Source organism: Muscardinus avellanarius, assembly GCF_963383645.1.
Source record: "Muscardinus avellanarius genome assembly, chromosome: 1".
Classification (NCBI taxonomy): Eukaryota; Metazoa; Chordata; class Mammalia; order Rodentia; family Gliridae; genus Muscardinus; species Muscardinus avellanarius.
The window spans coordinates 224,801,836-224,827,719 of NC_137786.1; the positions used below are offsets into that span (position 1 = coordinate 224,801,836).

At 37.7% G+C, this 25,884-nt stretch overlaps 2 protein-coding genes and 1 pseudogene across 3 annotated transcripts; 1 reads left to right on the forward strand and 2 right to left on the reverse strand.

Annotated features, from left to right (window-relative positions):
• Nucleotides 1-654: 654 nt before the first annotated feature.
• On the forward strand, nucleotides 655-1,599 carry LOC308260216 (olfactory receptor 10Q1-like; the record flags this gene model as incomplete). The annotated part of the gene is made up of 1 exon (XM_080691526.1): nucleotides 655-1,599. The coding sequence occupies one exon, from the start codon at nucleotides 655-657 to the stop codon at nucleotides 1,597-1,599; it is 945 nt and encodes a 314-aa protein (XP_080547652.1).
• Nucleotides 1,600-10,755: 9,156 nt separating this feature from the next.
• Nucleotides 10,756-11,758, reverse strand: LOC308279699 (S-adenosylmethionine decarboxylase proenzyme-like; annotated as a pseudogene). Its single transcript has 2 exons — nucleotides 11,636-11,758; nucleotides 10,756-11,276 (listed from the first exon to the last, which is right to left on the reverse strand). The product of its transcript is annotated as an S-adenosylmethionine decarboxylase proenzyme-like (transcript).
• Nucleotides 11,759-15,603: 3,845 nt separating this feature from the next.
• Nucleotides 15,604-24,678, reverse strand: LOC308260227 (olfactory receptor 5B12-like; the record flags this gene model as incomplete). The annotated part of the gene is made up of 2 exons (XM_080691537.1): nucleotides 15,604-16,178; nucleotides 24,309-24,678. The coding sequence occupies 2 exons, from the start codon at nucleotides 24,676-24,678 to the stop codon at nucleotides 15,604-15,606; spliced, it is 945 nt and encodes a 314-aa protein (XP_080547663.1).
• Nucleotides 24,679-25,884: the final 1,206 nt, after the last annotated feature.

Sequence of the window (25,884 nt, forward strand, 5' to 3'; positions counted from 1 at the left end):
CTTTCTTTCTTTCTTTCTTTCTTTCTTTCTTTCTTTCTTTCTTTCTCTCTTTTTTTTGGTGGTACTGGGGTTCCTTGAAACCCTTCTACCTCTGGGCTACATTCCCAGACACCTATTTTTTTATATTTTTATTTGGAAACAGGGTCTCTTAAGCCAGAATAAGTACTAGAATTTTAAAAAGAAACATTTCACACATTTTCTCACCAGGATCTTCTACAGATGAGTATCTACCCCATTCATGAATCTCTCCAGGGAAAAATATTCCAGACTCCTTATGGTAAATTCATTCCCTGGTGTTGTGGTTGGAAATGAGATACCAAATAAGTAATTCCAAATCAAAACTCAAAATTTAACACCACCTTTTTATTGATTTTATTTCATTTTGGGGAGTGATCCTGGGAATTGAACCCAGAGGGTACATCTGAGATACACATCCAGCCCTGTTTTACTTTTTTATTTTGAAAACTGAGTCTCACTATAATGCTGAGGCTGGCTTCACACCTGCAATCCTCCTGTCTCGGCCTTTTAAATAATGGGATTACAGCTGTGTGCCTCCACTCCTGGCTTGAAATCCGCACTTTTTACACAGGCCATAAGCACCTCCCGCCAGTGAAGGCTCGCCACTTCCCATTCCTCTATTTTTCAGAAGACACGATGGCCTGGAACCCTGCGCTCAACCAATCGGGCCCCACCGCGTTTGTCTTCCGCGCCTTCACCGCGGTGCCCGGGCTCCAGGCACTCCTCTTCCTCCTCTTCCTCCTGCTCTACCTGGTCATCCTCTGCGGCAACTCGGCCATCATCTGGGTGGTGTGCACGCACAGCTCCCTCCGCACCCCCATGTATTTCTTCCTGTGCAATCTGTCCTTCCTGGAAATCTGCTACACGTCTGCCGTGGTGCCCCTGATACTGGCCAACCTTTTGGGGGGCCAGAAGCCCATCGCGCTGGCCGGCTGCGGGGCCCAGATGTTCTTCTTCGTCACTCTGGGCAGCACCGACTGCTTCCTCCTGGCCGTCATGGCCTACGACCGCTACGTGGCCATCTGCCAGCCGCTGCGCTACGCGCTGCTCATGCCCCCGAGGCTGTGCGTCCAGCTGGTGGCGGGCTCGCTGGGCCTGGCCCTCGGGCTGTCGCTGCAGCTCACCGCCCTCATCTTCACGCTGCCCTTCTGCGGGCGCCGCCGCGAGATCAACCACTTTCTGTGCGACGTGCCTCCGGTCCTGCGCCTGGCCTGCGCGGACACCCGCGTGCACCAGGCCGTGCTCTACGCGGTGGGCGTCCTGGTGCTCACCGTGCCCTTCCTGCTCATCTGCGTGTCCTACGCCTTCATTGCCTCCGCCATCCTGCGCATCCGCTCGGCCGAGGGCCGCCGCCGCGCCTTCTCCACCTGCTCGTCCCACCTCACGGTGGTCCTGCTGCAGTACGGATGCTGCAGCCTGGTCTACCTGCGGCCGCGCTCCAGCACCTCGGAGGACCAGGACCGCCAGATCGCCCTGGTCTACACCTTTGTCACGCCCTTGCTCAACCCGCTCATCTACACCCTGAGGAACCAGGATGTGAAGGGCGCTCTGCGCAGGGCCATCGCCGCCCAAGGGGGCTGAGGGCGGGGCGCGGTGGGTCACCTTTAGAGGACAGACGGGATTGCAAGGCTTCCACAAACTATTTATTTATTTATTTATTTATTTATTTATTTATTTATGCCAGGAGGAAACTTTTAGTAGTGACAATGGCAGCAAAGAATATCTGGGCAGCACAAGCATTGTAGGAGATGATCGTGTCTCCTGTGAGAAACTCCACCATGTCCTTGGGCGTGACAGCCGAGGCATAAACACAGTCTACCATGGAGAGGTGACTGAGAAGAAGTACATGGGAGTATGGAGTCTGGCATCCAACAGAATCAACAGCACCATCCCCAGGTTGCCACCCAGAGCGATCAAGTAAATGATAGTAAAGGTGATAAATAAGGGTATCTGCAGATCCAGGGCATCTGTTAATCCCACAAGAACAAATTCAGTCACCTCTGAAACATTCTCCATCAGAATCATTTGGGAATTATCATGAGGCGCACCTGTGGCAAGATGAGAAAATTATGTTACTCATACATCAACATGAGATTGAGATATAGCCAAGTTCTATTGCGTATGTGGGAGCTGCCTGTCCATTGCAGGATTCTGTGTAAAAGAATCTTGACTGAATGCTGGGTAGGGAGGGAGGAGCAAGGATGTTCATCTAGAAGTGGACATATGTGACCTGGAATGCCTTTGTTGACCACAGCTGCTACAGTAGTCCACAATATGACCTTGGGCTCATTCAAATTTGCATAGTATTTTACTTTCTCTTAAAAACATACTGGTGCATTGTAATTACACATCATAATGAAATTCAAGGTTATTAAACATACATGCAGAGAACTTTGTATATTTCCCTCTATATCCCACTGGTCCCTATCTCTCTCCCTGAACATATTAGTGAGATTTTTAGTAATACCTTGAAATATGGACATAGTATTATTTAAAATTCTTAATGTCATTAGATATGGTATTCTTTAATGCACAGAACAACATAGAATAATTCTTAAGTACCTGAAATATCTTTCAAGTGAACAGAAAGTTTAATTATAAGAAATCCTTATACAGGAACATGTGGTCATCTTTTGGCATATGCTACTGATTAAACCTCTCAAATGCATGTTCCATTTCTAAAAGATATCTCTCCAACATGTTCTTGGTTGCTGAAGATGTGCAGTGATGAGGATGTGCCCTGATCTAGGACACTCACACTCTCATTTCTGAGGAGTTTAATTAGGGGATACCCTTTAAACACTGACCCTATAAAATTTTATAATATGCGTATGTGGTACTGAGGATTGAACTCAGGGTCCTTTTACCTCTGAGATACACCCCAGGTGTCATTTGTTAGGTGATAGCTTACTGTGCTGACTGGTTTAGAGTGTGTGAGTTTTCTCAACCTGAGACACTTCTGACTCTGGGCTTCTGAGTCACAATCATCTTCTCTCTATAACCAAGGCAGATGTGCCGCAGCCCTTGTTTTCAGGAGAGCCAAGGTGAGCATCGCTTCCCTTCTCCCTCATAGGCTTATTTCATAATGGAAAAGAACTTTGAGAATCATAAATAATACTAACAATTTCAAGCAAGGCCATCAGAGATATTGCTTCCACAGCCTACATTGGTTTTTCTTGACTACTGCAGAATATCCAGCCCACAATATTCAATTTTCAAACATTGAATTTCCTAAAGAAAGTAGTCTAATTATTGAGATGAACAAATAGATGTTGGAAGTTTCACAAACCCTAACATTTATAAACATAGCTATAATCTTCCTACTGATATGCCAATAGCATATTCTAAATACAAGAAAATTAGCATCTCCCTTCTGAGCATAGCCATCATGCCAGGCATGTCTGTTTGGCACGGCACTGAGCATGGAGGGCTGGATGCAATACTACAGGACAGTCAGGTGAAATAAACTGGAAATATAAAGTGAAATTATAATTAGATTCTTCGTGTCTGAGTGTATCTGCTTAGCATTTTTGGCCTTTAATTTTTTATGCTTTTATTGGTGCGTTATTGCCTTACATCATAATGTACTTCACAGTGGTGGTGGCATTCATGCATGCAACACTTGGTGGTTAGATACTCTTTCTCTCTTATTCTAACTATTACTGAATGTTCCTATAATACTTACTTTTTTCCTAGGTACAGAAAAATGGGGGCTTGTGGAAGCAGTATGAAAAAACCTTCATGTCCAGACCTTTGTCCCAGAGTTCGTCATGGGTAAAGCATTGTGCTGGAGCTCAGTGTGGTTCAAAAGAAGCTTGGCTGTGGCATCACAGATATGAAGGCAGAAGTTGCAACCTTTCTCCACCAGTCTCAGGGGAGAAGATGCCAAGCGAGTAGTTGTCCCTGGAGCCTGCTGATCCCCCACTGGCCCTCCTCATTTGACCCTGTATGGAGACAACAAAGGATAATGCTTGCATTTTGGCTAAGTGTACTTATGAGGATTCTGAGGAATAAAAACATAGAGGGAAGAGCCTCCAGCCATCAAATAAACTCTGCCTCAGCTCATTCAGGCAACAGAAATAAAAACTTCTCTGAGATTCTGGCTTAGGTGAAGTTAGGATCTTATACAAGCTTTTCCATACCTAGTTTTGTCTTGAAAGTATAATGATCTTCCCATGAGAGTTTTTTTTTATCCATTTATCTTATTTTTTTAAAAAAATGTCCATTTGTATTACAGCTGCAGACCTTATTTGGGGATATTTGTTTCTCTTAAATACCATTAGTGTTTTATCTTTACATAATTATTATAATCATGTCTAGGGTATAATATGCTTCTTCATCTGTATGTATGGTAAAATGATCATTGAATAAATCAGGGTAATTGGCTTATTCTTCACATTAAACGTTTATCTTTTTTCATTGTGTGAACATCAAAATAATTTCTGTTATTTAATTTGTACAGTATATTATCATCAGTTATAGTATACCTACTATGCATAAGAGTTGCAATTAGCTATGAAGATCAAGTTCTTTTTAAAATTAAAGAAATGGATCCATTTTTCTCTGTCTTCACTTTTTATCTCAAATTATTTTTTTTATCACTGCCATCAAGTACATTATATTTTAAAAAATAACAGGAAAATTCAGCCATCAGCTTCAGTGGAATCATGTGGAAAAGTGGCTTGTTGCTCAAGTGGGTGGCTTGTGTGTAGAAGACAGAGTGGTCAAAATCCCAGATTCACTGTAGAACCTAAGACTATGGGTGAGCAATGGCGGGGCAATTGCGGTGGCACAATGAGCAAAAAGGCAGTTGCGCAAGCCAAGGTAGGTCACACCGCTGCAGAGAAAAATGAAGATGACTTAGAATTGCCACCCTCACTGGGAGGCTCCAGCTACTACCAAGATTAGGTAGATGATTTTCATGAGTCAGATCCCCAGCAGACCTGGTTAAGGCCTGGAGTGAAGCCAAGAGTGGGGATGAGGAGGATGAGGATAATGATGAGGAGGTGTTAGCCTTAGATATTGATCATAAAAATGATGATGATGGAGAGGAAGTGGAGGATGAACTGAAAGATATTAATTTCAAAGAAGAATTAATAAATGAATGCCATAACTGGAGAAACAATGATTTTCATTAAACAACTAACACAACTTAGGAAAGAAGATAAAACACTACCTCAAATAAAAGTTACAACTCAAAATGTTAGAAAATAAAAATTAAAAAGAATTAAAAAATCACACTGAATGTCAGTTGCTTAACTCCATAGTAAAAAGATATAAGGTGGAGAAACGGATTAAAAATAATAAGTCATCTACAAATTAGTCTTCAAGCCTAAATTTATCAGAAGAGAAAAAGCAGGTTATTTGTCCTAGTAAAAAAAAACAATCCTGCATAAAGATAGATTCAATGTTTATGCTCCAAACATAGGTACAACCACTTTTGTAAAACAAACTCTTTGAGACATTAAGCCACACATATATCCCAATACAATAATAAAGAGGACTTCAACACTCCTCTCACACTACCAGGTTGATCTTCTAGACAAAAGGTCAGTAAAGATGTCTCAGACCTAAAAAACAATATGAACCAAATGGACTTATTAGACACATACAGAATATTCCACCCAACTACAGCTAAATTTATATATTTTTATTTGTTCATGAAACCTTTTTCATTTGTCCTTGTGGCCCACTTTGTGGTCCAAAATAGACCACAAAGTGAGTGCTAGCAAATTAAAAAAGTGACATAATCTCCTGTGTCTTTTCACACCACAATAAAATGAAACAAGAAATCAACTATAAGAAAACTGAGAGAAACCACATAAACACATGGAAACTGAACATGACACTGCTGAATGAAGCATAGGTCATAGAAGAGATAGGAGAGACATTAAGAAATTCCTAGAAAAAAATGAAAACAGAGACATAACATATCAGAAGTAGAGATAAACATAATATGATCATTTCAATAGATGCTGAAAAAGCATTCAACAAAATCCACCACCTATTTATTCTAAAAGCACTGCAAAGAACTGGACTAGAAGGAACATACATCAACATCCAAAAGGCAATATACAATAGGCCCACAGCCAACATAATATTAAATAGGGAAAAACTACGAGAATTCCCCCTAAAAATAGAAACAAGACAAGAATGTCAACTATCACCACTCCTTTTCAATAGAGTACTTGAGACTCTAGTCAGAGCAATAAAGCAAAAGAAGAAAATAAAAGGAGTACAAATAGAAAAAGAACAACAAAAATGATCTCTATTTACAGAATACATATTATACATAGAAGGCTCAACAAACTCAACCAAAAAGACTCATAGAACTGATGAGCAAATTCAGCAAATTGTCTGGATCCAAAATCAATCTTTAAAAAATCAGTAGCATTCCTGCATGCTAACCATAAATCTAATGAAAAAGAAATCCAGAAAATACTTCCAAACATAATATCGCCACCAAAATAAAATACTTAGAAATAAACCTAACCAAGGAGGTAAAAGGCATCTACAAGAAAAATTATAAAACATTGAAAAAGAATCAAAGAAGACCTTAGAAGATGGAAAGACCTTCCATGCTTTTGGTTTGGAAGAATAAATATAATAAAAATGGTATGCTTCCAAATGTGATCTACAGATTCAATGTAATGCCATTAAATTGAGTGTCCAAAGTAGTTCTCAGCAACAAGAACCATGCAGGAGGCATCACAATACCTGACTTGAAACTATACTACAAAGCCACAGTAATAAAAACAGCATGGTATTTGTACAAAAACAGACACAGACCAATGGAGCAGAATAGAAGACTCAGAAACAAATATGCACACTGACAGCCAATTGATTTTTGACAAAGGGGCCAAAAACATACACTGGGAAAAATATAGCCTCTTCAACAAATGGTGGTGGCAAAACTGGTTAACCATATGTAGAAAAATGGAAACAAACCCCACACTCTGACCCTGTACAAGAGTTAGTTCAGGATGGATCAAAGACATGAAAGTCAGACCACAGAGTTTGCAGCTCCTTGAAGAGGGCATAGGTCTAACACTTCAACACTTAGGTAGAGGTAAAAACTTTCCCAATTAGCCGGGCATGGTGGCACACACTTGTAATTCTCGCTCTTGGGATGCTGAGACAGGAGGATCGTGCAGGTCGAAGCCAGTCGCACTGGCTTAAGAGACCCTGTTTCCAAATTTAAAAAATATATTTATAAAATAGGTCTGGGAGTGTAGGCTGGAGGTAGAAGGGCTTCCAGGAACCCCAGTACCAAAAATAAAATAAAATAAAATAAAAAATAAAAAAGCCTTTCTCAATAAGACTCCAAAGGTACATGAATTTAAAAGGCGGATCAATACATGGGATTGCATGAAACTGAAGAGCTTCTGTACAGCAAAGGAAACTATCAAGAACCTCAACAGAGAGCCAACAGAAGGGGAGATTTTTGCAAGTTACTCCTCCAATAAGGACCTTATACCTAAAATATGCAGAGAACTCCAGAAACTCAGCACTAAGAAAACAAATAACTCAATCAAAAATGGGTAAATGAACTAAATAGGCACTTCAAAAAAGAAGAAATTTAAATGGCCAATAAATGTATGAAAAAATGTTCAACATCATTAGCAATCAGAGAGATGCCAATCAAAATTATCCTAGGATCTCACCTAACTCCAATTAGAATAGCAATCATTAAAAACACAAACAACAGCAAATGCTGTCAAGGGTGTGGAGAAGTGGGAACTCTAGTACATTGTTGGTGGGATTGCAAATTAATGCAACCACTTTGGAAAACAGTATGGAGAATCCTCAGAAGAATGGGAATGAACTTACCATATGATCCAGCAATACCACTTCTGGGTATCTACCCAAAAGAATGAAAACCAAACTACCAAATGAATGCTCATATGTTTATGTTCATAGTCACAAAATTCACAATTGCCAAACTACGAAACCAGCCAAGATATCCATCAACAGACGAATGGATTACAAAACTATGAAATATTACACAGTGGAATTTTACTCAACCATGAGGAACAGAATTAAGTCATTTGCGGGGAAATAGATGGAACTGGAGAACATTATGCTAAGTGAGATTAGTCAGTCACAAAAAGTAAAAAAAAAAAAAAATGGATGCTCTTCCTAATATGTGGATGCTAAGGAAAAAAAGGGTCAAAGGAGGAACTCTAGACAAGGAAGGAGAAACCACAGATGAACAATAAGGTGACCTAATTTAGGGAAATGGGATGTGGGAAGAGGGAAATCCCCTAATGTACTGATGTATGTTCGTAAACATATCAAAGTCAATCACTAATCCAAACATGAGAAGGAAAGATGGGGGAAGAAATGGGGAAGGGCTAAATGTGAGATGTATACATGTATGTTTCTACCATCTTGTACTCCATTATGTTACATAACTACAATGCAGCAGTAAAAAAGTATTGTGTATTGCACTGTGAATTACTTTCTAATTATATGCAATATTGATCTCTTCTTAGTTTGATTTATTGTTTACTGCATTTCTTTGTTCTTTTTCATGGGTAAAAGTCTCCTATATTTAACAATGAAATCTCAATTCAAGGTCTATTTTGTTTTGTCTTTACTGAATAAGCACTATTATTTTTAATTAGGCAAACTTTTATTGAAGCTTTTTAAATTGTGGTACAGAAATACATTTCAACTGATTTAAATCCAACACCAAAGAGAGAAATATGGCACCAAAATATTCCCTCTTCTAGCACACTAGGATAGATTATTATTCAATCTAGTTTTCATTTTTTTCTAGGCTGTGTTCCACGCAAATTTGTGCCAAGTTGGAAACACGAGAATTCGTAAGTCTATTAGGGAGGAGAGGAAAAAACCTCAAGCCAAATTACTGGGATACTGCTTCGAAACAAAATCCATCTTGAATTACAATGCACCAATAAAAATAAATAAAAAAACAAAACAAAAAAACCCAAAATCCATCTTGAGTATAGTCCTTGCAGTCAAGCAAGTCAAAGCATTAGGTGCTCCACTCCTACTCCTTAAGGGTCAAACCAGTCAAGTTGATTGAAAGCTTCCTCAAAGAAGTTGTCTATCAACAGCTTGCTTGAAATAAAAGTTGTGTTCCAACCACCTGATTTCAAACGAAGTAGATCTTGTATTCAGAAACACTAAAAAAGCGTGCTTTCATTTAAAAACATGGGGAAAAAAAGAAGCATCACTGCATCAATCCAAAAACTAGCAAGACAATATTGTGGACAAGACATAGAAAAACTTAATTGCTGTTCTCAGTTGCTTACATCCCACGGTATTAGAAATATAGCTAAAAGACAACCAGTTCTTCAGTCTATATTTCCAGTAGTTTCTCATCAAACGCTTTTTTGAATTTTGTAATGTTATGCTTTATTTATCCATCCACACATTATGCTATATCTGAATGAGCAGTTATTCATTTGGTCCGGTGAATGGCATGGAGAAAGGAAGCTGATATAGGAACAGAGATAATGTCAGAACACTTACATACACCACATAAACACAGAATTTAGGTCTCAAGAAGAAAAAGCCACTGATTCCTCTCTGAACCAAAGTTTACATATACTATTAGTGGAAATTAGTGGCAATGGCTGTGAAAAGTAAAAGTAGGTAGATGATCCAAGCTGAATGAACTTACTGAATCCAGGATAGCCTTTATGCTAAGTCTAATTACCTACCTAGTGATAAAAATCCTCATACCACTATGTAGCAAAAGTTGGTAAAGGCATGGTATTCTATTATATAAGCGAATCTTATTTATTAAAGAGCACAGTATAATATAAGGCTTCCATAGGTTAGCCAGCATATCCTAATCCCAATCTATAATTCACTATGGGTCTTTCATGCTAATAAACATTATTGACATTTAATTTTCTTATTTAGTTTTTGTTACCTATCTTACAAGAGCCCCTGCCAATAAAAAGGAGACCAAATATCCATGTCCTTAAAAGAAAATTAAGCCCAGGCACCCTCACGCCCAACCCATTTGGGTATAAGATTTGTATATAAACCCACAATATAACAGTGTATTGCTTTATTCTGAAGGTTGAAGGGAACACCAAGTTGAGGAAAGAAATCAATTAAAGGACTACATACAAATGCAGAAATAATTATTAAAATAGTAATACACCACAAATGAGTAATCAGAATCATTTTTCTTGAGGACTCAAGTTGTGAAAGAAAAACTTTAATTGCTGTTGCAAAAATCATCCGTATGAAGTAGAAATTGCTTTCAGTAACATTAGTAGAGAATATGTTCTAGAAAGTGGAGGTAACTGGATGTAAAATTCTGGCAGTAATTTAATAAAACAGTCCCAGATGGTTAGGCTGAGGCCACACCTAAGGAGGACGAAAGCCTTGTCTGTGGGGAATTTTAGATGATGCCTGAAGAAATATTACACTGTGCATAAACCAAATTGAATTGTTTTCACAAGTGTTGTGAAGTTTCATATAGTAAAAAGTTTTTTCTACATGCATTTCAATTTCACAACAAGAGTGGCATAGAATACCTAAACACAGAAGAGAGCATTCGTGCAAGATATCTAACTCCTTGATATAATAATGCATACACTTCAAAATGATTACACTATCATTACATCTAGGGCTTTCTGCAACTACATGGTGGTGGTCATGGAAAGCACGGTCCCCAGTATCAACATCTAGAAATCAGCCACCACCATCTATTTGTGTTCTCTTTTTGTGTTTTTTCTTTATTTTTCTTAATCAACTCTGCTGTTGTTGCTGCTTCTTAGCAAAACTGGTAAACACAAAATTGTAATCGTTGAACGTAGCACTCTGGCAATCAAGACGTTTAAAACCTTCAATCTTCTGGGGTGAAGAAAGCACTGTGCGACATTTAGAACTCTGATTAACAAATAAGGTGGTCACAAATTTTCCTGGCTTGAAGACTTCCACAACTTTCCTGATCAGGTCATCATACGAGGTCTGACTTAAGTTTGTTTCAAAGCTAACATAAGAAAATTCTGGTTCTGGAGTGATGTGAATAGTCCAATAAGTTCCATCGGATTTCATCCCATTCCTTGAATACCCACAGGGATTGAACAGTGTGGATCAATGACAGAACCTGGTATCAGGTCACGAATTCCACTCTCACGAGTGACATCCTTTGCAGTGACACCATCTGTCATGTAGAACTGGTCCATAACTACTGGGTCAAGCTCACTCATCAAAATTCCCAGGGTTTGATCTGGCTGACTGATTACCCGACTCTCTGGAAAATCCAGAGTATTACAAATACCAACAGTCAGAATTCATACGTCCCATACAATACGCTGCTCCATTTGGGAAAATTGCATTCAGAAACTCTATTTCTTCCTGGAAATTTCGGTGTGGATACCCTTGGTGAGAAGGCTTCATGAAATTTTACGAGAATATAAGAAGCTTTGAACTGAGTCAAACCCACTGTAATCCCAAGCAAGCTTCAACAGAGGAACCAGTGCTTTCAGCAAGAGGGTGGTACCACATGTCTTCAAAATGAAACGTCTCTTGGAGACAAACATGCTACTCTCACTGAGTACATAAACTTCCTGATTGTCAGTTTTGGTCACACTATGATTGAACATTGCACATCCTTCAAAAGTACATCCCATTCGGATCTTTGGATAGTGCGAAGATCCCCGGATCCTTGGTTTGCGTCGGGTTGCTGCCGGGAGAACCAAACCTCCAGCAGCTTCTCAGTCCCTTCAAAAAAATGTGCAGCTTCCATCACCGTGAGACTAGCGAACAACCACCCCACAGAAAATCAACTGAATTAAATCTCTTCTCCCGCCCCTGTGTTACTAGCCGCTGTGTTCCAGCTGTATTACTAAAGTTCAGGTTCCTTTTTTTTTTGCTAATAATTTTATATTAATTTTTTAAAAATAAAGATTAATAAAATTTTCCCGGCTAGTTTTTTTTTTTTTTTTTTGTGAGCGAAAGTTGAACGTGAGTCTGTTGGAAATAGAGGCAGATACAGTTCAGTCTCTTGTAGTCCGCTGCTTTCCCGTTAGAGAGAGTAGAGCGAGCGCTAGCTAATGTCGCCGGCCATACTGTGTGAGCCAATTAAGCACTATTTATCTATTTGTTTTACAATTTTCATGGCCCAAATTTTTTACTTTCATGGATTTCATACTAAGAAACCAGAAGTTTAGAGGTGGAAGATTGGTCCTACAATTTTGTGAAAAGAATTGCTGTTTTTCTCCTTCACTACAGTCATGATGATGAGTTATGGAAAAAAAAAAAAGAAGGCATGCAAGGTTTTAATTTTGTCTCCAGGCATGGAAAGAAACCACGTGTAGATTTTCTACTATGTTTTAGTGACTCTGTCTCTGATGTTCACTGACCATGGTCACTTTCTATCTTTTCAGGGTTATTACTATAGATTTCCCAACAGTTTGCTGTAGTCTCAGACATCAGTAGGTGACAGGTTAGTCTCTTATCTGATTTGCAGACCATAAGTATTTGTAAATAATTTTTAATCCTGAGTATGCATTTTTATTACCGGGTACAAAATTTCTATATACTTAATTCAATAGAAGACTTTTCTCATGACTCTATTTTAGATACTTGATAGGCATCTTACTGATGAAGATTAATTTACATTATAAGATATTGAAATATCACATAGCAGATTGTTTTGAAGGTATCCTAAGTGCTTCACTCACCATTTTTCAAGGTTCAGAAATGTTTGCCTGTATAATGTAGATAAAAGAAGAAAAATATTACTAATCTTATTTTTTGAATTGGGTTGGTAGGTGTGTGTGTGTGTGTGTGTGCATGCTAAGATTGAACCCAGTGATGTTATACCTCTGAGCTACACCTCCAGTCCATTTGAATTTTTATTTTGAAACAGGATCTTGCTAAGTTGCTGAGACAGGTTTCAAACTTGTGATCCTACTGTCGTAGCCTCCCGGATATACCAGTATTTACCTCCATGCCCACCTTAAAGGTTTATTATTGTTTTTATTTTTGTATTTTAGTAATGATAATGAGAAGGACATGAAAGCCTTTTGTTCTCTTTAGTAAACTAAGAATTATGAAGAATTTATATGCCATATTTCATTAAATGTTACCCAGCCCTATAAATTAGTACTATTATTTTCACAGTTTATGTATTTATGTGGTGTTGGGCATTGAACCCAGAGGCATTCTACCTTTAAGCTATACCCCAACTCTTTTATTTATTTTGTTTTCAAACAGAGTCTTGCTGAGAGTATTGCTGGGTTGCTGAGGCTGTTCTTGAACCTGTTATCCTCAAGTCTCAGACTACCAAGTACTGGAATTATAGGCATTCACCATCACGCCCTTCTATTAGGCACATTTTACAAATGGAGAAATAGAGACACAAGAAATTAATCGAAATCATACATATCCTATCATTTTGGGTATATGGATTTTAATTATTGGATTAGCACAATTTAAAGAGACTGTTTCAAAGAGAAGAATTTATGAGACATTGTTCTTAGGGTTGCAAATCAGATAGTTATTTCTTTTCTAGATATTTGTCTTTATAGTGAGAATTCCTGTGGGAAAAGAAGGTTTATTCTGATGATCTCTTCTGTGCAAGGACTGCCAGCACCATTTTGTGAGATATCTTTGAGGAATAAATATTTCTGTTGTCAGAACATTTACCACACAGTGAGTGCCTTTGATGGAAACTAATTCCAATGCCCTCAATTTACTGTTCTGGACAATTGCCCAATGGAAATTAAAGAATGAAAGTTATTTTTTTCTACTCCATTTTTACCATTATAGGTTTTTCTTTATGGACAGGGCATTCAATCTTTATTAGTCTTGATTAATTTGAATCAAATTGTAAGTTTTCATTTCTTAAAATTGTGATTGTCCAAAAGTCTGTGGAAGTCCAGGTAGACTATATTCATCCTCATATATGAGTTTTGTGTTTAGTTACTGAAAAAAAAAACTAGGTATTCAGTAGGAAAACTATCAGGGGAATGTGCAGGGTAATCTTAGAGATGACCTCAATAGGCACATGAATTTTGAAGCTAATAAATGCTATGATCAGCCACTGGGAATCCAATAGGATGGTGACTTTTATTCAGACTCAGTTCCCTTGCAGTCTTAGTCTCTTTACTCACTCATGTAATTGTCCACTTACACATTTTCTCATTATTAGGTTATTTAATTATTTCAACTTATTTACTTGCACAAGTATTTAATAACTCCCACCAGCAGTTAGAAGTCCAGGGAGCTGATGTGTGACTGGGTGCCTGCCTACAGGAGTGTGTAATTCCCAGCAGATGCCATTTTCCAATATCACTTAAAGCTTATAGAAAACTCCATCTTGGCTGTGTTTTTTATTAACCTGATTGAACCCTTATAACTGACTTACAATGTTATTTAATTCCTTATTTTCCAGTAGAAAGGGCCCTCTCTATTGATCTTGATTTCAGTGTGTTGTTACAAATCAAAGTTATAGTAAGTGTTCTGGGGGATGGATTGAGCTCTTTTTACTCCTAATTCCATTCTCAAAAATATTGCAGATATAAGCTTCCAGTTTTGTAAATTCTTTGATCATTTTTATTAAAAAAGTTATAGAAGCATAAGAATTACAGAAGCTGTTCAAGTTCTTAAGACAGGGTTAAACTATTGTTTAGAAATAGGTAATAAATAGGTACAAACATATTTTGGATAAATTCTTATTCTTTGAACTATTTTTTTGGTCTCTGAAATTCAGAAACTGAATAAACTAGATTTAGGTTATATAGTATCTTTTCATCATTGAAAGTATGAATTCAAATTCTTTCTATATTTAAGATCAATATCTATGCAGATGTTGATAATAAGGAATCATAATATTTATTTCATATTTCACCATAAATACATGAAATTTTATTAGCTTGGGTAAGCTTCTGGAACTCTGCATTTGGACGATCTCTCAAGGTAACTTCTAGGAAGGATAAATGTCTGAGAGCCATGGCTCTATGCAGCATACAACAATCATGGAGTTATTTTGCATTCAAAAAACTGAAAATAGGGCTGGGCATGGTTGTCCATGCTTGTAATCCCAGCATTTGGGAAGCTGAGACCAGAGGATTGTAGTTTGCGGAGAGCCTCAGGTACTTAGCGAGCTCAGTGAGACCTTGTTTCAAAAATAAAAAGACTAAAAAATATGACTGGAGGTGTAGCTCAGAGCAATGCCCCTGGGTTCCATCCCCAGTATCAAAAAAAATTGAAAATATAAGTCTGAATATATATATATACACACACACACACACACACACACACACACACACACACACACACACATATATATATATATATATATATATATATATATATATATATATATATATATATATATATATGAAGTTTACCTATATCACTGGTGTGGTACAATGGGGAATCTTATATTATCTAAGACTTTCATCTTGATCTTTGAAAGGAAGTAATATCCTATTTACAATCCCAAAAGAGGAAGAAAAAAGTTTCATGTGTGAAATAAGTACACAGAGACATTAAAGAACAGACATAATTCTAACTAAAAATATTGTTAGGCACTAGAGGCACTAGAGGTCAATGAACATTTCACATGATTTGCAAGCATCATGATTAGCAAAAAAAACGCAATGAAGGCTTCGTATTTCCAGCCACCTTCTTGAATGCACTCTTGACCTCCTTGTTCCTCAGGCTGTAGACCAGAGGGTTCAGCATGGGGATGACCATGGTGTAGAACACAGATGCCATTTTATCAGTGTCCATGGAGTGACTGGAGCTGGGCTGTAAATACATGAAGATTATTGTTCCATAGAAGATGGACACAGTGGTGAGGTGTGAGGCACAGGTGGAGAAGGCCTTCTTCTTTCCTTCAGCTGAGTGCATCCTCAGGATGGCAATGAAAATGAACACGTAAGAGTTCAAGATAACCAGGAGACTGAAAAATGTATCAAATGCTACCAGTGTGAAGAGCACAATCTCATTGGTGTAGATGTCAGAGCAAGAAAGAGCCAGAAGTGGGGGAATGTCACAGAAAAAGTGATTGATCACATTGGATTGACAGAAGGAGAGACGAAAAGTGATGGCAACAAAAACACAAGACTGCAAAAGCCCGCAGACGTAGGAGGCAGCAGCGAGAAGGATACAGGTGGTGCTTGTCATGGTGGTGGTGTAATGCAAGGGTTTACACACTGCTGCGTGCCGGTCAAAGGCCACTGAGGTCAGGAGGAAACTTTCAGTAGTGGCAAAGGATGCAAAGAACATCTGGGCAGCACAAGCATTGTAGGAGATGATCTTGTCTCCTGTGAGAAACTCCACCATGACCTTGGGAGTGACAGCCGAGGCATAAACACAGTCTACCAGTGAGAGATGACTGAGGAAGAAGTACATGGGAGTGTGGAGTCTGGCATCCAACAGAATCAACAGGACCATCCCCAGGTTGCCACCCAGAGCGATCAAGTAAATGACAGTAAAGATGATAAATAAGGGTATCTGCAGCTCCAGGGCATCTGTTAATCCCACAAGAATAAATTCAGTCACCTCTGAAACATTCTCCATGGGAATTATCATGAGAATAACCTGAGGCAAGATAATATCATCTTAGTCATACGTCAACCTGAGATTGAAGTCTCACCATTTTCTTGCACATGTGGGAGCTCCCAGTCTATTACAGCAATCTGTGTGAAAGAAGATGGACTGAATGCTGGGCATGGGGACAGTCAGGATGTTCATCTGGAGGTGGACAGATTTGACCAGGAATGCTTTTGTTGCCCACAGCTCCCACAAGTAGTGTACATTATGGCTCTGGGGTTCAAAATTTGGGGTGGTCTTCTTTTTCTTTTAAAAAAAAACCTTTTATTGCTGTATTGTAATTACACATCATAGTGAGATTTAAAGTGATCAAACATACATACACACAGAACTTGTTATATTTACCTCTGTATCTTACTAGTCCTTGTCTCTTTATTCTTACACGTTAGTGAGTTAGTGATACCTTAATATATGGACATAGTTATTTGTATTACTTAATATGGTACATCATCAAATAATGCTATTTTAAATACACTGAATCACATAGGACAACTCTTCACTATGTGAAATAATCTCCCAGAGGAACTTGTCTAAAATACATAAAGTTTAATCATCAGAAATTCGGATACAGGAAAATGTGGTCATACTTTAGCATATTCTGCTGATTAAATCTTTCAAATCCATGTTCTATTTCTGATAGATTTCTCACCAGTGTGTTCTTAGTAGCTAAAGATGTTCAGTCATGAGGATATATCCTCTCTTATTTATTAGGAGTTTAATTAGGGGATGTCCTTTAAACACTGACCATATGTGTGCATAGTCCTGGGAATTAAACTCATGGTCATTCTGCCTCTGAGATACACTCCCAGGTGTGACCCCTCCAATGATGGCTTACTCTGCTGACTGAGTTAGAGTGTGCAAAGTACTCTCAACCTGATACATTTTAGACTCTGGGCTTTTATGTCATACTAATCTCCTCTCTATGGTCAAGGCAGCGATGTTGCAACCCTTGTTCTCAGGAGAGCCAAGGAGAGCATCATTTCTCCTCTCCCTCATAGGCATTTATATCACGTGAACTTTGTTTGAGAATCATAAATAACACTAATATTTTTAAGTGAGGCAATCAGAGACATTGCTTTCATAACCTGTCTCAGTTTTTCGTGACTACTATAGAATATTCAACCCACAATATTCAATTTTCAAACTGAATTTCCTAAGGAAAGTAGTCTAATTATTGAAATAGTCAAATAGATGTTGGAGGTTGCACAAAACCTGAAATTTAGAAAAATAGCTATAACCTTTACACTGATAGGTGACTGCATGTTCTGAATACAAGACAATTAGGACCATGGTCTCCCTTCTGAGCATAGCCATCATGCCAGGTGTGCGTGGTTGGCACATACTGAGCATGGACACGGTCAGATGTAGAATGAGCTGTGGATCAGAATTTAAATAACTAGAAGCAGCATGGCTGGGTGTAGCTCTTTAACATTTTTGGGCTTTCATATATTTTTTTTGTTTTTAAAATACTTTTATTTTTATTGTTCACATCATAATGTTATTCACAGTGGTAGTGACATTCATGCACACAACATTTGGTGGTTAGACACTCTTTTACTCTACAATTCTAGCTATTACGGAATGCTTCCACAATACTTACTTTTCCCCTAGAAACAGGCAAAAGAGGGTTCGTGGAGGAAGGATGGAAAATCTTTATGTCCAGATCTTTGCTCCAGAATCCATTGTGGGTAAAGCATCATACTTGAGCTCAAAGTTGTACAAAAGAAGCTGGGCTGTGGTCTCACAAATATGAAGGCAGAGGGTGCAGTCTTTCCAAACCAGTCTCAGGGGAGAAGATGTCAGGCAAGTGGTTGTCTCTGGAGCCTCTTTACTTGACCCTGTTTGGAGACATAAAATGATAATTTTTGCATTTTGGACTGAGAGTGCTTATGAGAACCTTGGGGAATAAAAACACAAACAGAAGAGCCCGCAGCCACAAATCAGCTGTGCCCCAGCTCAATCAGAACAGAAAAAAAAACTCTTTAAGATATCTGGTTTAGATGATGTCAGATCTTATATAAACCCCTCTATACCTAGTTTTTTTTTCTTAAAATTATAGTGATCTTCCCAGGATAGTTTTTTTTTATGTCTTCTTCTTCTTCTTTTTTTTTTTTTAATAATCATTTGACTTACTATTGCAGAATTTAGTTGGGGATATTTGTTTCTCTTAAATCTCCTTAGTGTTTTATCCATGGATAATAATTTTAATCATTTATGGGCTACTGTGTGTTATTTCTTAATATATAAATACAGTAGGATGACCAGTGTATAAATCAGGGCAATTCATTTATCCCTCACCTTAAACATTTGTCTTTTTGTCGTATGAACATTCAAAATCTTTTCTTCTTGTTATTTAATTTGTACAATATATTACCTTGAGCTATAGTATTCCTACTTTGCAAAAGAGTTGCAGTTAGATGTGAAGACCAAGTTCTTCTTTTTAAAATTAAAGAAATGGATCAATTTTTTTTTGCTGTTTTCACCTTTGACCTCAAATTATTATTTTTATCAATGCCATCAAGTATGTAGTATTTAAAAAATTAACAAATTCTTAGATACTGGTCCCTTTATCATTCATGTGTTTTTATGTAACAGCCTTATTGAACTATGACTAATATCTCACAAAATATACCAATTTAAAATATGTATTTAGATTTGTGCAATCAGCACATGACCAGTGCAACAAAATTTATAACAACCGAAGAGCAACTCAAGCTGCTGAGCGGTGATTCTTATTTTCTTCCATTCTTACATATGTCTCCGAATCCCCTCTTATAATCTTTTTTTTGCAGACTATACTATATGGTCATTTCTCAGTGGCTGTATGCAGTTCTCAAAGTTTATCTTTTGTGCTGCATGTATTTTTTAATTTATTTTAGGTTTCCAGTTTAATTGATCTTGCCATTGATTTATTAATTATGGTACTAAAAACACAAAAAACAATAATAGAAACAGGCAAGTGGGACCACTCTATGTAAAACCCAAGAGCTTTTTCACAACAGAAAAACAGTAAACACACAGTTGACAAAGTGGGAGAAAATTTATTAATGGCATATATCTATTGAGGGGTTAATATCTATATTATGCAAGAAACCCCTGTAACTCAATAACAATAATAGGACAGAAACAACAACAACGACAACAAATAAAATTACTCATTTAAAATGTGCAGAGGACTTGAACAGAAATTTCTCCAAAGAAGGCATAAAGTGGCTAACAAATATATGAGAGATAGTATCATTATTAATCATCAGGGAAATACAAATTAAATGTGTACATTCGTGTTTATATCACTTTGAACACCACTGTGATGTACAACTACAAGGCACCAACAACAGTATAAATGTAAATAAATACAAATATAGTTAAATAAATCCCCCACAAAGGAGATACTACCTCACAGCATGGCTATTATGAAAAACAGCAACAAAAGCAAAAAATAACAAGTGTTGACATGAATGTGTAAAAACTGTTTTTTTGTTCCATGTTAGTAAGAATGTAAGTTGTTACAGTCAGGATGGAAACAAGATAAATATTCTTATACTGACAGGAAACTATGTGGTCCGGCATTCCCTCTTTTGGATATATATCCCAAAGAAACATCTCAAGTATCTCAAAGAAATATCTGTATCCTCATGAACATTGCTGGACTATTTAGAAAGCTTAAGTTATGGGAATAGTATCACCATCCATCGACAGATGAGTGGTCAAATATGTTGTCTATACATACAATGGAGTATTGTTCAGTATCATATATGTGACAACATGAATGAGCAGAGAAGATATTGTGTATAGTGAACAAATCCAGGGATCCAGCTATACCACTCCCCGGTATCTTTCCAAAGGGGTTGAAATCAGAGAACTACGGTAATATATGCCTACCCATGTTCATAGCAGCAAAATTAGTAATAGCCAAAATATGGAACCAACCTAGGACTCTATCAACAGATGCATGGATTGCAAAATCATGGGAAATACAATTGAATTCTATTCAGCTATAAAGAAAAACAAAATCATGTAATTCGTAAGAAAATGGAATGATCTGGAGAACATTATGTTAAGTGAGATCAGCCAAGCGCAGAAAGAGAAGGGACATATCTTTTCTCTAATATGCCCAAACTAGGGAGCATTAGGGGTACCAGAGGGACTCCAGATAATAGAGGGGAAAATCTCAGCAAAGCTAGAATGGAAGGATAGGAGAGAAAGAAGGCTGAGGTTGATTAATGGAGGAGCTATATCCGAATATGTGTAAAAGTATGAATTTAGCATGGTTAATCTGGACACTCATTTTGGGAGGGGGGAAGGGTAAGGAGGGGGGAGAGGACACTAAGCACAGTTTAAATATATGCCATTTTCAATATGTTCCATATAAAAATTAAATAGTGACAAAAATAATTACTGGTTCATGGTAGTCATATGTCTTGATAATTTTTAGGGTAGTAGAGGCATCATACATGGACACATTTCATATTTAACCCTTCTTCAATTCCCACCCCATTTTCTCTCTTTTTGTGACTTTGGTAAGTTTGTGAATGTACATCCTGTGTATTAGGGTGTTTCCTTCTCCCTCATTCCATCTCCCTCAGTTAGGTAAATCTTCTATATTCATCTAAAGTTTCTCCTTCTTTTTCTGGATTATCTCCTATGTCCTATTTTCTCCCTACCTTTTGCATGTTAAGGAGAACATCCAAATTTTCACTTTTTTTGATACTGGGGGTGGAATCCAGGGGCTTTTCTACCTCCAGGCTATACTCCAGACCTATTTTATACTTTATTTGAAAACAGGGTCTCACTAAGTTGCCGAGAGCCTCACTAAGTAGCTGAGGCTGGCTTCAAACCTGTGTGATCCTCCTGTCTCAGCCTCCCAAGCGCTGGGATTACAAGCGTGCACCACCACACCCAGCTCCAACTTTTCACTTTTTGCGAATTACTAATCTCACTTCTCATAATGTTCTTCAGCTCCATCCATTTCCCCACAAATGACATAGTTTTGTTTTTCTATATGGTTGAGTAAAATTCCATTGTGTACATATCCCATAGTTTTGTAATCTATTCATCTGTTGATGAACATCTTGGTTGGTTTCATAGTATGAAACCAATGAAGCAGAATAGAAGACTCAGAAATAAATCTGCACATGTATAAACAATTGATTTTTGACAAAGGGGTCAAAACATACAATAGACAAAAGATCACCTCTTCTACAAATGGTGATGGCAAAACTGGTTTGCTATATGCAGAAAAATGGAAATAATCCCCGTTTGCTCACTCTGCACAAGAGTCAATTCAAGATGGATCAAAGACTTTAAAATGAGATCAAAGACCTTGTAGATACTTGAAGAAAGGATAAGTCCAACATTTTAACACATAGCTCCAGGTAAAAACTTTCTCAACAAGACCACAAAGGCACAATAAATTATAAGAAGGATCAATATGTGAGATTGCATTAAACTGAAGAGCTTCTGTGTATCAAAAAAATATCAAGAACCTCAACCAAAAGCCAACAGAATGGGAGATTTTTGCCAGTTTTATTCTTATGATCTGTCCTGTGCAAGGACTTACAGCCCCATTTGTGAAATTTATTTGAGGAAGAAACCCACACAATGTATGCCTTTCATGAAAGTTAGTTCCAATATTCTCAAATTACTTTTCTGAACAAGTCCCCAATGAAGATATAAGAATGGAATCTACTTTTATTCTACTCCATTTTCATTAATATAGTTTTCCTGTATGGATTGGGCATTTGATCTTTATTGTCTTGATGGATTTAATTCAAAGTGTTTTTTTCCATTTTCTGAATTTTGTGATGGTCCAGAAGTCTATGGAGTGTCAGGTGGACTATATTTATCCTCATATATAAATTTTGTGTTAGTTCCCGAAAAGATACATCGTATTTACTTCAAAAAAACAAGGGAAGAGGAACTGTGTAGTGTGATCTCAGTAGAGATAATCTCAACAGGCTTAAATAGGAACAGATGAATCCTGTGACCAGCTACTGGGAATTCATTTTGGGAGATGATTCCTGTTCAAACTCAGTTCCCTTGTTCTTACTCATTTCCTTATTCTCTTACTAATCCATGTAATTGTCCACTCACAATTTTTTCATTATCAAGTTATTTAATATTTTAACTTATTTCATTGAGTAGGCATTTAATAACTTTCATCAACAGGGATAAGACCTGGGGTATGATGTGTGACTGGGTGCCTGCCTGCAGAAGTGTAATTTCCAGTTGATGCCATTTTCAGAGATTATTTAAGGTTTATAGAAACTTCATGTTGGTTGTGTTTTTTATTAAATTGATTGAACTCTCTAATTGACCTTCAATATTATTTAATTTCTCTTTTGCCCAGCAGAAATGACCCTCTCTATTGATCTTGATTTAAGTGTGCTGTTAGAAGTCAAAGTTATAGTTAATGCCTTGAGTTAAGAACTTGAGCTTTTTCCCCCCTTTTTAAAATTATATACCCCAAAATATTGCTTGCATAAGCTTCCACTTTTATAAATCCTTTGGCCCTTTGTATTAGTTATATAATCATATTAGTTACAGAAGCTGTACAAGTTTTCTAGATCAGACTAAACTGTTGTCTAGAAATAGGTAAGACATAGGAATATATTCTGGAAAATTCTTCTCTGAACTCTGTATTTGGTCTCTGAAATTCAGGGACTGAATAGACTAGATTTGGCTATGTGGTATCTTTCATTTCTGGAACTTTGAGTTTGAATTCTTGTTATGTTTAATCTCAGGATCTATGTAAATGTGGATAACAAGGGATCATAATATGTATTTCATATTTTACCATAAATAAATGAAATTTGATTAGCTTGGATGAGCTCCTGGGACTCCACATTTTGACAATCTCTCAAGGTAATTTCTAGAAAACATACATTTCTGAGAACCATCACTCTATCCTCTGGCACAATGTGGGATCCTATATTATTGATGGTTTTATTCTTGACTTTTAAATGGAAATGGTCTCCTACTCCAGGTAATAGACATCCACAATTTCCTCTGACCTATGCTTATTCTCAAACCATGAAGAGAAGAGGTCTCACGTGTGAAAGAAACGCACAAACATTAAAAACAATAAGTAATTATAATTAAAATATTGTTAGACACTAGAAGATCAATTAACATTTCATCTGGTTTACAGCATTATGATTAGCAAAGTAAACCCAAGGAAGTCTTTACTTTTCCGGCCACCTTCTTGAATGCACTCTTGACCTCCTTGTTTCTCAGGCTGTAGACCAGAGGGTTCAGCATGGGGATGACCATGGTGTAGAACACAGATGCCATTTTATCAGTGTCCATGGAGTGACTGGAGCTGGGCTATAAATACATGAAGGCAATCGTTCCAAAGAATATGGAAACAGTGGTGAGGTGGGAGGCACAGGTGGAGAATACTTTCTTCTTTCCCTCCGTTGAGTGCATCCTCAAGATGGCAATGAAAATGAACACGTAAGAGTTCAAGATAACCAGGAGAGTGAAAGAAACATTGAATGCTGCCAATGCAAAGAGCACAATCTCATTGATGTAGATGTCAGAGCAAGAGAGAGCCAGAAGTGGAGGAATGTCACAGAAAAAGTGATTGACCACATTGGAATGACAGAAGGAGAGACGAAAAGTGAAGGCAACAAAAATACAAGACTGCAAAAGCCCGCAGACGTAGGAGGCAGCAGCCAGCAGGACACAGGTGGTGCTTGTCATGGTGGTGGTGTAATGCAGGGGTTTACACACTGCTGCGTGCCGGTCGAAGGCCATTGAGGCCAGGAGGAAACTTTCAATAGTGACGAAGGCAGCAAAGAACATCTGGGCAGCACAAGCATTGTAGGAGATGATCTTGTCTCCTGTGAGAAACCCCACTATGACCTTGGGAGTGACAGCTGAGGCATAAATACAGTCCACCAGTGAGAGGTGACTGAGGAAGAAGTACATGGGAGTGTGGAGTCTGGCATCCAAGACAATCAACAGGACCATCCCCAGGTTGCCACCCAGAGCGATCAAGTAAATGACAGTGAAGATGATAAATAAGGGTATCTGCAGCTCCAGGGCATCTGTTAATCCCACAAGAACAAATTCAGTCACCTCTGAAACATTCTCCATCACAATCACATGGGAATTATCACGAGAAGCACCTATGGCAAGGTGAGTAAATTTTGTTAGGAGCACATCAGCATGAGATTGAAGTCTCATCAAAGTATTTTCCACATGTGTCAGTTTACTCTCAGGAAGTTTTTGTGAAAGAATCAGTACTAAATGATGGACAGAAATGGGAAGATCATGGTTGTGAATCTGGAAGTGGATGGATGTGAACTGTAATGCTTTTGTTGACAATGGCTACAAGTAGTGCACGCCATATCATATATAGGGCTCATTTAAGTTTGCCTGGTATATGATACTCATTCCAAAATATATGGTGCATTGTAATTATAAATAATAGTAAGGTTCAAATGGATACAAATATACATGCACAGAATACTTGTTATATTTCTGTCTGTATCTCTTTTGTTCCCCATCTCTCCCTGTACATGTTAGTAAGAGTGATAGTGATATCTTCATCTATAGTTATAGTATTATTTAAACTGTTTAAAATGGGAAGATATCAAATATGATATTCTTTAATACACTGAACCACATAGGACAACTTTTCACTACTTGAAATATCTTCCAAGTAGACTTGTCTAAAATACTTAGGGAACACATACATAGCTGATACAGCTTTGGTCATGCTTTGTATGCTGATTAAACCTGTGAAATGTATGTTCCACCTCTGATAGATTCTTCAGCAATGTGTTCTTAGTAGCTGAAGATATACAGTGATGAGAATATGCCCTGATCTAGGGATACTTACACTTTCTTTGTTTAGTTAGAGGTACACTTTAAACATTGACCTTATAGAAACTTCATAATATATGTGTGTGTGGTACTGGGAATTGAACTCTGGGGCATTCTACCTCTAAGATAAACCCACCAACCTTTAAAAAAATGTTGGGTCTTGTAACAGTTTTATAGTGTTTAATTAGGTTTCTGAGAATGTCGCTGAGGCTGTCCTTGAAACTGTGATCCTCCTGGGTCAACCTTTCAAGTATTGGGGTTATAGGCATGGGCCACCACTCCAGACTGGAAACATCATAATATATGAAGCACATACTTACTGACATTTCATGTTTCAGGAGCCTTAAAAAACTAAACAGTTTTTCAAAAGGCTGAAGCAGAATTTTAGTCACTCTCTTCTTTATTTTCCAACAGGCTGTTTTCCATTTGCCACTAGCATCTGTGTCTCATAACTGTTTTTGAGGAGGAAGAATA